General features: G+C 35.1%; 1 protein-coding gene across 1 annotated transcript in view; it reads left to right on the forward strand.

The window, feature by feature from the left end:
• Positions 1–463: 463 nt before the first annotated feature.
• Positions 464–14,168, forward strand: part of LOC135215390 (uncharacterized) — a 17,391-nt gene continuing 3,686 nt past the window's right edge. Inside the window, exons 1-2 of the mRNA XM_064249980.1 lie at positions 464–619; positions 12,203–12,358. Coding sequence (XP_064106050.1) covers positions 553–619; positions 12,203–12,358 — 223 coding nt within the window. The 5' untranslated portion in view covers positions 464–552. The remainder of the gene's footprint in view (positions 620–12,202; positions 12,359–14,168) is intronic.

The raw sequence follows: 14,168 nt of genomic DNA on the forward strand, positions 1-14,168 counted from the left end.
GTCATAGGTTCTTTTATGGAGCAGAACCAAATTCATCGATCTAATAAATGCTCAAGACCTTACTTCATTGTGAACTCCCTTGTATGATTAGGTACTCTCTCTGCTGGTTCTGTAAATATTTCTTTTTAATAGCTCCAGGAACTGAATGCCGTAATATGTTGCAATTGTTTGTGTCGTCTTTCTTGCACATATGAGACCTCAGAGTTTCAGATATGATTAACGAAATCGCCAACTCGAGGGTCAACTGCTACTCACCAATTTCTTCAAGAATTTGAAGTTCTCGCGTTTCGAACTTCTTTTGTATTCTGTGAGGCTTGAGTCATTATTCCTTCTATTTTTTTTTAGGCTGATTTTCTTCAGTCTTCATCGGACACTAAGACCCAGATAATCTTCATGCCCAGTGTTGAGTTTGATATATGCCAGATAAGATAACAAGGTTTAAGATAAGACTACAAAGGAAGAATGCAATTTTCTCCAGTCGTCAAGTCAGTGCTGAAATATCAAGCCGCATTTGTTGGTCGTGATTTACATTACTTCGTGTCCGTTGTAACAATGTACTTCTTGGTTAAGCGCATTTTCCTCATCACAGTCATCATATTTCTTGCGTCAGAAACAGCAGGTATTAACAATCTTTAAAGTATGCACATTTTATACCTTTCTATTTTAATATTAATCATTAAGTACGAATATTGCTGTCTCATTTTACGTCTTTAAATTTTAATTATATATTTCATAGTTTATTTTCATTCTCTCATTAATTATTCGTTGCATCCAATTTCCTTTACTGCTGATATGAAAGCCAGAAAATACTGCTGATTACATCAGCGTAACAGTGGCAACTGTATGGTGCTATATTAATGCCTCAGGTTTCATAATTCATCTAATGGAGAAGGCATTCAGTTATGGTTGATAGGAGGCGAATGTAGTAGCGCACAGCAAATCAGACAACTCGGCAGCATACAAACTACAAGTAAGCCCTTGTAACGGCTATATATAACAACACCTTATGGTAAAATCACTCGAATTTATGGTCATTTGGAAGCCATTCAGTGTTTTCTACATTGCCACTCATCTGTATGCATGCTATAATATAATAACAATATATGATCTATGTGAAATTGAAAATTGTAGCTTAGTAAATGTATTAAGATTAAATTAGGAATTTATTTGGATTAGCAGCTGAACAGAACACGGAAATAATTAGCCTTATGTAACCCCCAAACTTGACAATCACTTTGGAAACATTTTCTGAATAAATACTGTTTTGTGAAGTCTTCTGTGAAAGGTAAAGATGATTCTAGAAGATGAGTCATATATCCCTAGGCTCTTTTTTTTTGGTTTCATAAATAAACAATATCGCAACTTATTTAGCTTTCAGGATGTGTTACTTTACTTATATTATGAAATGGTCTATTTAAATTAATTCTAGGTTAATGGTATGCAGATGAGGCGTTTAATCCGATTCTTTCCTTACTCTGATGTTTCGCAGTCTTTCTTTAAATATTTCTTGTCATGGCACATGAATGGTATCACCAGCGACTTCCTGCTGTGGTGGTCCTGAGTTCAGGTCAAGCTCGTCTCAGTGAGAGGCATGTGGGATTTCGGGTTGCCCATAGGTCTAACTGTAGTCATCTGCCACTATTTGGCAACACTCCTTTGCCTTAGTAGGAGGAGAGGGATACTGGGAGCCAATCATGTGTACAGATGGTCTTTACCCTCTAGTGTATTGGGCAACTGCAATCACCTGTCCCTTACTCTGATGCTCATGAGAAAACTTCAAACATTTTTAGCCACTACCTGCCATGTTAATCTAGGAGACATGTTAGTCACAAAGGATTCTTCTACATATGCATGCCCGTTATTCAGTTTTGTTAAATGCCAACCTAGAAGCTGAAGTCAATAATAACAACTTCATTCTTCAGTATATATTAAGATGGCAACCGTGCAAAAGTATTTGCAAGTTTAGTAAATATTTACCAGGCTGTCACTATATTACTAAGGTATTTGCTGTTGTTTCTATACCAGGTAACTCAACACCTTTTTCAGTTGCACAGATCGCGGCTACAAACTTCACCTACTGCTGCCAACGCCACAGACTTTGCCAACCTAAACTTAACACATATTTTATAGTATTTTTTTTATTATTATCTTTACTGCTTTATTGCTAAAAGTGACATGGTTGCTTCATGTTTATTTTACTTGATTTATTCTGATAGATATCAGACCCTGAAGTTTTTCTATAAGTTGTGGCTTTCTGCAGACATATTTATGTGTATCTTTTCATACATAGTTAATTTCTATCATTGTTTTTAATTGTCTCTTCTTCACTTATATTCTGATGTTTGTGTTTATCATCCTAACCTGGTATTCTAACCCAATAATACTTAACCTATCAAAGTAAAATGTAAAACATCGTAATTTTTTTCTATATAGCTCCAACTATAGCACCAATTTCTGTCGCAGTGCCAAACACACCCCTTCCCCTAACTCACCCCCCCAAAAAAAAAATTTAGAAGAAAACTTTAGCTTTGATCACAGCATTGAAAAAGTTTGATGTGTATGTGAACAGACCTAGGAATGAAGGAATTTTTATATTGTCTGATAACAATCCCCTATCATTCATACAGCAGATACAAAATCCTAATCAAAGACTGACCAGGTGGTCTTTGTGCTTGCAACAGTATAATTTAAGAGCACCGTACATTAGGGGCAAAATCAATGTAGTTGCTGAATATTCATCCCATTGCGAATCGCTGTATTCAACACCGGGATAACCAATCTTCTAGGGGGAGGCATCTTATATGCTGTTACTTCTGCAATGCATATCATCCTCTCTGTAATTGTATGAAGTGTTGTAAAATTGCTAGCAATATTTTCAAATTCCTTTTTTTGCTTGGAGTTAATATGTTCTAATAATAAATGTTCAAATTTTGCATATCATTATTTAAAAGTTAAGAATAACATAGAAGGTGAGAAGAGAGAGAGATTAGCATTGTGCGTTCGAAGCAGGAAATTGCTGTCATCACTCGAGATAAGAGGAGCTCAGAGTTCTCCATTTTGTTTTGGAATCCTGTCAATCTTACGACGCTTATGACTTGTTTTAATCTTGTGTCTTTGTTGAGAAACCACGTGGAGATTGCATCATCTTTGGTAAGATCGTTCTAGAAGGATTCTGCATAAATGCTTCACATACGTCTGATACCTTTCATTTCATATAAGTAGGTTAGAGATGTTTTTGTATTTAAAATTATTTAATGTTACTGGTAAATCAACTCTTATATGTCTCGATTTGTCAAAAGAGAATTAGTTGGCTTGTTAAGTACTTTAAATTTGAAATGGAAAGGTTTGTGATGTCACTCAAGGAAATGAAGAAACTTAATTTCTTTCGAGAAAATTCTGTAATCATATCTTTTATTCTAAAAGACTTTTATTGTCTTAAATCATGTAATAATAAATGTTTATGATTGTAATCCCACTTTCTCTCTATTGTTTTTAACGAGAATTATAAAAAATTAGCAAAGAAACTTCGAGCCCAAAACGTTTTGAGCCAATCAGGCAATAATGTTCTCACCCAGTTAACTACCATAAAAGAGAGATCTTATCATTCTCAGATTTGAAACTGTGTCGTAAGGAGATAACATCTCTCTCTCTGTCTCTCTCTCTCTCTCTCTCTACCCCGTATGAGAGATTTTTTGATTTCACATTAACGTAAAGATCGATCACTCATAAATTTTAGATTTGGTATTTCTTAGAGTTATTTAATATTTCTTAGTGCTTATTGGGGAATCTGAGCAGACTTGCATAAGTGTGTAACGGCGCCTTTTTGAGTACTATGGTGAATTTTTGGAATATGGTGAATTTTTGGAGCTAGCTACAGCAGAAACATAACTGGAAGCTGCAATTTAAAAACATTTACAGTGGTTTGGTGGAACTATTTCATTTTTTACACATTGCAAATTTTATGTTCAACGTTTAATTCTTTTGAGGTGATTTTTTGTACATTTATCCATTTTTCTTGTTAAAGTGATTTTTTGTGCATTTATCCATTTTGTTATTGAAGTGTGTTTTTATATGTATTCTGTGTGATTAATGTTTTCTTAGTGTTTTTGCAATTTTGGTAATTTCTACTTTTTTCTGTTTGCATTTACATTCACGATTTGATTAACTAATTTAACACTTGTGAATCAATTTGCATTTACTTAGAACTCTTTTCAAGTTTATTGTTGTCTAACAATTGTGAATTAATTTTCAAATTTTAGTTGTTACTTAACTCTGAAATTTTCTTGGATAATTTAATTCCGTAATTAATTAATTTTCTTGATTTTTGTGATAAATTAATTTTGATTTAATTTTACTTAATAATTAATTCAAGAATTAATTAAACTTTATGTTGTTTGTAAGTAACAATACATTTCCCTGAGACTGTGAATTTCACTAACAAATTTTGAATTTGATAATAGATTTGTTGTATTTGAAATTTTTATAAGTGTCTTATTTTGTCGTGTTTTGACATAATGGAATAGAATACATTGGAGAAACAAATCCACAGTTGTTTGTCTTGACAAATAAATTTAGAATCAAAGCTAAACAGAGAGCCCCCGTAGGGGGTTAGTACCGTCAGTGCACCTCATGCGGTGCAATGTAGGTATTATTTAAGATTGTTTGCAGCGTCCCTTCGGCCCCTAGCTGTAAACACTTTCATTCCATTTACTGTACCTCCGTTCATATAATCTTTCCTCCATCTTGCATTCCACCCTTTCCTAACAATTGATTCATAGTGGAACTGCGAGGCTTTCCTCCTGTTACACCTTACAAACCTTTTCACTGTCAATTTCCATTTCAGCGCTGAATGCCCTTAGTTGCCCCAGTGCTTGGCATTATGCCTGAAGCCTATATGAAATTAAAAAAAAAAATAAGCAGAGAGCTTCCGAGAATCTGTACGATTGAAAAGGGGAATCGTAAAGATTCTCGAAAAGTCTCTGTTTAGTTGTTTTCCAAATATATTTGCAGCGACACTTAACTGGATTTCAAGATTAGGTAGAAATATAGAGTGGTAATCGAGCTGTTTTCTTTCAATTTATTTGAAGTGAGTTAAAACAGGGAATTACATAGACGTTTAAAAGTTGTTGATGGAGTGATGCCATTTAATCAATTTAATTACATATAAGATTACCTCACACCTGTTTTATTAAACTTAGTCTGATTTTCTTGTATAATTAATAAGCTTTGATGGGATAACTTTCGCCTTTAGAGTATTCAGTCGTATGTTATTTGTGATGAAGGTTCAGGTGTCTGGCTGTTGTGAGGTAACTATTTTATGATTGGTAAGTGTAGTAACCAGATACTTGGTGCCCAGAGACCCGGAAAAACAGATCACATTATCACTCTAGTTTATACTGGTGGTGTTAGGGATATATTTTGTTAGGAGAGTGACCATATAGTTGTTTGTTTTTGGTATTATTCTGTTGAATTGTTAGTTAATAACTTAGAGAAAATGGCTCAGTTAAATGTTCAGGAAATTTTAGCAGCCCTTTTCATACAAGTGTTATCTGAAACCACTCTGACTAAGGAACAGTGGAGCACTTTAGCAGTGGCATGTGGTGGTTATGTGCCTACTAGTATGGTAAAGGCACAAATAAGATGTATTGCTATGGAATCATTGATAGACTCGGGTAGAATAATTGATGAAGATGAGTTAGAATTAGCCCGAGAGTTGTTGAATGTAGCACGTGCTGATCTTATAAATAAGCAAGAAGAAAAGAATGAGAAAAGTGATGCAGAGTTAGAATTTAGGCGCATTGAAGCGGAAGAAAATTTGATTAAGCTGAAAATACAGGCTAAAAGAGAAAGAATAGATAGGGAAAAACAAGAGAAGAGAAAGAGAAAGAGAAGAAGAAAAAGCAGCAGAAGAGGAAAGAGAAGTTACAAGACAAGAAAGGGAGATGGAAATGATAAGAGCTAGATCCACATTACCTGTAACACTGTCTAACCCTAACCAATGTAATCAAGACCCTGTATTTGATGTAGTAAGAGTATAGAAGTTAATCCCTAAGTTTACTGAAGAAGCTCCAGATGAGTTTTTTGATCAATTTGAGAAAGTGGCTTTAGGTATGGGATGGCCAGAAGATAAATTGTCAGTTTTTTGCAGTCTTAATTGGCAAGAGAAGAAGTGCATATTTAGCCTTAACAACTGATCAGTGTAAAGACTATAAGGTACTTAAATGCAATGTGCTACAAGTTTACCAGATGACCCCAGAGTACTACATTGAAAGATTCAGAAATTTAAGAAAAGATGAGAAGCTAACCTTCTTAGATTAAGCTTATAAAGTGAGGTGTTTTAAGCTAAAGTTAAAACTGTAATGAGCTAGAAGAATTAGTTGCTTTTGAACATTATCTTAGGGGAATTCCTGAACATATAAGAGCCTATTTGAGAGAGAGAGAGAGAGAGAGAGAGAGAGAGAGAGAGAGAGAGAGAGAGAGAGAGAGAGAGAGAGAGAGAGAGGTTAAGAAACTTGACAAAGCTGCTACACTGAGTGAAGATTACTATATAATAGGTAGCAAACTTAATTACAATGTCAAGTACCAGAATCAACAACACACAGGTTTTAAGTCTCATCCAAGTTTCAGGAACAAATTTAATGGGAAACCTACAAGTGATACTACCAAGAGTACACAGAGTAATACACCTCAGCAAGCTAATGGGAAATCCTCATCAATTTTTTAAGACAGTTACAGAAACCTAATGTTGTCTGCTTGTGGAAGAGCAGGGCACTTTAGTCAAGAGTGTTACCGGAATCAACAGCTGTTAAAGCCAGTTGGTCAAGTAGTGAAACGTGACCAGGCGAAACAAACTACGAAGAACAGTGTGGGAAAGGATCAGACTCCAGAGAAGATTGAAACTAAACAAGCTGAGTGTTTAGCAACCAGTGGAAATGTAACCTCAAGCAGTGAGCGGCTGAGCAGTGTGGTGGCTTTTAAGCCATATATCTATGAGGGTATGCTGTCAACTCATGGAGGGAGTGTGCAGGTACCAGTCAAGATATTACGTGATACAGGGAGTAACCATAGTAGTACGTGGTGCTCATCCTCAGTTGGAGAAGAGTCTCACAGGAGATTCAGTTATTTTGAAGGGTATAGGAGAGGAAGTTACTCCTGAAGACTGCTTACACCTGTCGTGTGACAAGGGAATGTTGATTTTGCTGTAAAGGACTCACTGGCTGTTTAAGGTGTACATGTTCTGTTGGGTAATGAAGTTGGTGGCGTGCCATTTATTCCTTGTCCTGTGCTGACGGACAAACTGTTGAGGATTAGTCCTATGGTAGAATTTGAGAAGAATAACCCCCACCTGTTTTCTAGTTGTGTAACTAGTAGAAGTATAAAGAGGACTACCCCTGTAAGTGAAGAAACTGAGGATTTAGACACCCAAGAAGAATCAAGTAAAGGATCTTTTAGCTTAGGAGAATTGTACCAGGAAAGTGATGTTTCCCCTAGTGCTGCCAAGAAGAGATTTCCCACAAAGAAGAAGAGGAAGAAGAAGCTGTTGTTCCTGAAGAGACTCTGAGAAGTCAAAGTATTCCTGAAGATAGTAGTGAAACTACAGTAGCTGAGTAAGCAGATATTGAAAGCTCAACCCTTGAAGTTGGTCAAGTGACAAGAGAGAAGCTAATGGACTTGCAGAAGAAGGATGTATCGTTAGCTGATTTGTTCTTCAGAGCCGTTGATCAAGAAGAGATGCAACAAGCTCCTACCTGTTATTATCTGAAGGAAAATTTGTTGATGAGGAAGCATAGACCTGCAGATATACCAGGAGATGCTGTATGGGGCAAATATCATCAAATTTTGATTCCATATCCATTGGGGAAGCAAGTAGTAGCAGTAGCTCACGAATCTGGACATATGGTTATCAGGAAGACTGTGAAGCTCAAGAAATATTTTTTCTGGCCTGGACTTCGCAAAGATGTTAGCAGGTTTTGTTGTGAGTGTCATACCTCCCAGATACTTGGAAAACCGGAGGAAACCATCCAGAAAGCCCCCCTACAACTAATAGAAGTTAGAGGAAAACCCTTTATCAAAGTGATTATAGACATGGTTGGGCTGCTGCCGAAGACAAAGAAGGGGAAGGAGTATTTGTTAACATTAATGTCTCCTGTGACAGATATCCTGAGGCAATCCCTGTTAGAAACATATCTGCCAAGATAGTTGCTGAAAAACTAGTGGAGTTTTTCTAAAAGTTTGGAATACCAGAAATATTATAAAGTGATAGAGGAATTAATTTTTCTTCCAAGCTATTCCAGGATGTGATGAATTTGTTAAGAGTGAAATAGCAGTTATCCACTGCTTATCATCGAGAGACTCAAGGAGCCTTGGAAAGGTTCCACCAGACATTGAAAAGTATGCTGACAAAGTATTGTTCTGAGTCAGGAAGAGAATGGGATGTTGGTTTACCATAAATGTTGTTTGAAGCTAGGAATGTTTATCAAGAAAGCATGGGTTGTTCACCTAAAGAGACGATTATTGGTAGAGAAGTGAGAGGACCACTGAAGATTCTTGCAGAAAATTGGGAAGAAAATCAAGGGGAAATCCAAGGAGAGTATGTGAATAACTTAAGGAAAAGGTTGAAAGATATTAGAAAATTCTCTTTAGAAAATTTGAAAGTAAGTCAAGAGAAAATGAAAAAGAGATATGATGCTAAGACTAAGCTAAGAAGTTTTAGTGTTGGTCAAAAAGTGTTAGTTTTCCTACCTGTCAAGAGATTTCCCCTCAGCAATAAATTTCAAGATCCTTACAGGATAATTGAGAAGTTAAGTGATAGAACGTATGTGATTGAATCAGCAGAAAAAAGAAAACGTCAAAGGAAAATACATGTGAACCTCTTGCAACTTTACTTCTCAGAAACTAAAACTGAAACTGTGTCAATAACACATACAACTTCATCTACAGAAGACGACGATGGCTACAAAAGCAAGATGAATAATTCTACAGTTTTGGAAAATTTGGAGGATAAACTGAAACATCTGAGTGTTGAACAAGGTGAAGGCTTAAGTGAAGTGATTAGAAGTTTCCCATAAATTTTTGCAGATGTACCTAGGTGTACTGATCTGACCAAGCATGAGATCAAGATCCAAGAAGATGGAAAACCATTCTTGCAAAGAGCTTATTGCTTATCACCTTATCATCGAGATGTTTTGAAGAAAGAAGTTGAGTATTTGCTGCAACATGAATTAGCAGAACCCAGTTCAAGTCACTTCAGTTTGCCAGATGGTTTATTAGGATGTGTACTGATTATAGGAAACTGAGTTCCATCAGTGTGGCTGACAATTATCACTTGCCTCTTATAGTTCAGTTACTTGATGATATTGAGCAAGCCAAGTTTGTTTCTAAGATAGTCTTGTTGAAAGGATATTATCAAATTCCCTTAGATGTGAATGCTGTCAGCTTTTATTACTCTTTTTGGATTGCATCAGCATACTGTTCTGCTATTTGGTCTGATGAATGCATCTGCGACATTCCAACGAGTGATGGATCAACTGCTAGGATCTATAGAAGGAGTAGGTGTTTCCTGAATGACATAGGGGAAACAACTGAGTGGACTAGCCGAGCCAGTCTTGCCTGCTTGTTGATCCACACTCTGAAAAAGTACTTTAACATGTCCTGACACCAGAGATGGGCACCAGTCATCAATGGTGGGAGCAACACCTCGAGACCTCTACTCTCCTTTCGAAGCAAGTATTTTCTCCATAGCTAGAAAATTGGGGTCATATTGTAAGATTAAACAGAGGTTAATGAAAGTCTAGCATGCGCAGAGCAAACATACCTCCATGACGCTTTCGAAATTTTTACTTAAAACACCAAATATGTGGAAGATTGATGCCATCTCGATGTTTGCGGAGTCACTTGTGTCAACAAACTCCCTATTTCCTGTGCTAAATCTGCACACCACTTGTACCCGTAGACGCTGGGACACTTTCTTCACAACATTCGTAAACAATGACGCCATCTGCCCTCAATTTTTTGGTAGAAAGAAGATAATTATTTAAAAATAGTTAATCATCAGTATAAGGTCATGAATTGCATGCATTTTTTACATATTCATGATAATTAATTTGAAAATATTCGTTGTTGAAAAAACTAACTAGATTCCTGACTCAAATATCAGGTGATGTTCGTGTTGTTTTATCAGTGTTGCCAACTGATATGTGTTTACCCTCCAAACTGGGTATAAGACTTACACAAAACGTGGAAATTAGTGAAATTAGCCTATGTATTTGTAGTATATACATAAATATTAAAGCAATTTTATCATTATTGCATTACTATGACATCTAGAATTCATGGAAACAGTGTGTAGTAAATGCATCGGCGTATGTGTGAAGCTCTACTAAATTGGCAACAATGACATTTTGCCATTCCTAACATGCAAACATTAAAGGTTACATTTATTTCTGGCATACAATTATTAGAAATAAAAAAGTAAAAATAATAATATAGACTTAATGAAAAGTGATAGAAAAAAAATAAAATTTTTTTGTCAAACAATTCACTAATCCGTCATCTGCTTGGCGGTGGTTTTCGACAGCCAGATGTACGACAAGGCTGGAAAACTTTCCGCCACAGCTTTGCTGTCAACAAACTCTTAACGTAGTTCAAGTGCAATTTGGAGTGAATTAAGACCAAAATGTGTATAATTACAATCAAATAAGCACTGTGGAAGTTCATTTGTGATGGCAGTAAGGATAAAACCCCACCGATTACAAGGTAAACCGTGACCCCGGGAATAAGAAGTTTCATACTTTCACTAATATCGGCAACAGAAAATTGTTTTATTGTGCTTATTACAACTGCAATCTTGAGTAAGATCAATAAATGTTACATATATACGCTATTATTGTTCAAATGAGCGCTGGGAAGGTCGTGGTACCGATGCCTGTTACGAAAGGGACCTGATGCGAAAGTCGCCATGTTGGATTTAGAAACTGCCTTGAAAACATATTTTACGAAGACTTCTCATGTTTATGTTTAGTTCGTATGGCGCTTTCATACATCTCTTTATGTTGACGAAACTTCAGTCTTTTGAATGGTATGCTTAAAGATGTAATTGTATTCTTGTTTCACCAATTAAATATGGAGTGAATAAGGGTGATCTACCTGAGTATGATAGATTCAAGACGGTTGTTTCCCTTAGTGATTTACTTTACAACATGAGAAGAACATCTGAAGATTCTGAGGAAAGTTTTCAAGAAACTACGATAAGCAGGACTAACAGTCAACCTAGAGAAGAGTGAGTTAGGAAAGGTGACTGTTTGGTACCTTGGGTTTGAAGTTGGGAAAGGCCTTCTCGCTCCAGTAAATGCTAATGAACAACATCATTATAAGAGAGAGAGAGAGAGAGAGAGATTGGGGTGGGGGGGGGAATAGGATAAACAAAATTTGTATGAGAAGTATGTGGTCTACACAAATGATAACAATGGTCAGCATCGATATATATATATATATATATATATATATATATATATATATATATATTAGCTATTTTTTGTAGAAAAAAAATGCTTATATAAAATTGTTTTTATTCCCTATTCTGCCTGCCTCCCACCCGCTCTCTCTTGCATAATAATGCCTTCATATATATAAATAATATACATATATATATATATATATATATATATGTATATATATATATATATATATATATATATATATATATATATATATATGCGTGAAAGTTCATACACCAACTTTTTCATAATTGTATTACAGGTTCACCGTCTTCGCTAGAAACTGATAAAATTAGATTAGAAAAGTAGCAAGTAGCTGCGCTAAATTCCTCGAAGAATAGACAGAATCTTAAAGATTCTATTGCCACTGGAAAGGCAGCAGGAACTGTTATGAAAAATAAAGCTACTTTCTTCAATGTTTGATCAACACTGCTTTGCTGTTACACTTATGGTTTTAGGAATACAAAATCTGTTTAATCTGAAATGAATTTTATACGCATTCAAAATGTGTTCCGTGCATACTGGCTACAACCGTTTACTCCATGATTCTGATTGTAATGGCTATATTTCGTTCAGGGTTGCTATCGATTTTTTTTTTAGGGTAATTCTCAAAGATAGGCTACTAAGAAATTAGTGCTTTAAAACCGGTGTATTAATTGATTACCAAATACTGTAATAATTTTATTTCTCTTTTTTTTTCTAACAAGATGGTAAGAAATCTATCCGTTGTTACACATGTGTGAGCACTAACGGTGATATGACATGCGTCGACGACCCGGATAATGTGCCGGTTGGAAGCCCCATCACCAACTGTGACAAAGACTGCTGCACCATTTTACGGCAAGAATACATCGAATCACCAGGTAAGGGACTGCTTCTAAGATAAAAGGACATCTACAGCCAAAAGACATAAGACTTATACACATGTTTATATCTATATTAGACATATATATGTATATATATATATATATATATATATATATATATCTATATCTATCTATCTATTATATATATATATATATATATATATATATATATAGATAGATAGATAGATATAGATATATATATATATATATATATATATATATATATATATTAAATGTGTGTGTGTGCGCGTGCACATGTATATGTATTTAAAAATTATCATATGTGTAATGTATCTATATTATATTCTATCTATCTATCTATCTATAATATTATATATATAATATATATATATATATATAGTATAGAATAGATATATATTATTTATATATTTCCCCGTAATAGTATATATTATATATGTGTGTGTGTGGTGTGTGTAGAATCTACTGGTGATTTTAACCAGATATTATGTAATAGTAACAGCCACAATGCCCTCTTAACTTCTCAAATTCGGTTCTCTTTTTTCGGATACAGTTGTCACTACAAAGCCAAACTTCAAAGAAATATGAAGAAATCATGATGTCTGGTAGCGGGAAACGAACCCGCAATACCATAATCATGATGAGGTCACCTTGCCGTAGTCAGGTCGGGAAGGTGACCTTGTCGTGATTATGGTATTGTGTATTAGTTTCCCGTTACGGACATCATGGTTTCTTCATATTTCTTTGAAGTTGGATTTCGAGGCTTTGTAGTGACACGCGAATCCATAAAAGAGCAAAGAATTTGTTAAGTTAAGAGGGCATTGTTGCTATTACTATTACATATATAATAATTATAATATATAGTATATTATATGTAATTACTATATATATATATTATACTATTATATATATATAAAATATATTATATATATATCATATATAACTATATATATATATATATATGCGAATTACCACGCAACAGGCTACTGATAGTGCCTGTTGGTATTGGCAGGGGATGGCCTAGCTTGAGGCTCAGCCATCAAACCCGACAAAAAGGACGGGATAATAGGGTACTCAAATTTTACACAATTCTATTAAAATAATAAAGCTCTCATGATTCTACTCTTACATTTGACTACTACAAATAGGACTCATTAGCATTCATTAATATCACTTGATTAATGGCCACATTAAGCAACAGATCACAGAAAATGACGTGTCTGGGAACGGAACTCATCTGAAACAAGAATCAAAGCAACAACATCTCCAAATGATGTGACTTAATGAACTCTGAACATAAGGCTATTTGTAACAACGTATTAGCCCAACATGATCTGATCGCGAACCAAGAGGGCGAATAGAAGACACTTTACCTCGACTATGGCCTGCAAGGGAAGGAAGGGTGGACGCAAACGCCTTCGCGCCCCACGCTCTATTGCCGTAACCAGTTAGACACTTTCGCAATTTATTCTCCGCACGATCATTCGCTTCTGTAGCAGTTCTGATACAAAATACATGACAACAGGTAAACATGCATTGAGTTCCCACGACTCGGTCAAATGCAGACTCATAAGCACACATAATAAACCATTGTTCAATGCCGACTGCTTACGTCTTTGCACTTCTGGTTCGGGATGATCGTGTATATATATATATATATATATATATATATATATATATTATATATAATATATAATATCGAGCGGAGAAAATGGTGCACACATTTTTTCCCTATATATATATATATATAATATACATATATATATATATATATATTATATATATATATATATGTGTGTGTGTGTGTGTGTGTGTGTGTGTGTATGTA

Source organism: Macrobrachium nipponense, chromosome 5 (genome assembly GCF_015104395.2).
Source record: "Macrobrachium nipponense isolate FS-2020 chromosome 5, ASM1510439v2, whole genome shotgun sequence".
Classification (NCBI taxonomy): Eukaryota; Metazoa; Arthropoda; class Malacostraca; order Decapoda; family Palaemonidae; genus Macrobrachium; species Macrobrachium nipponense.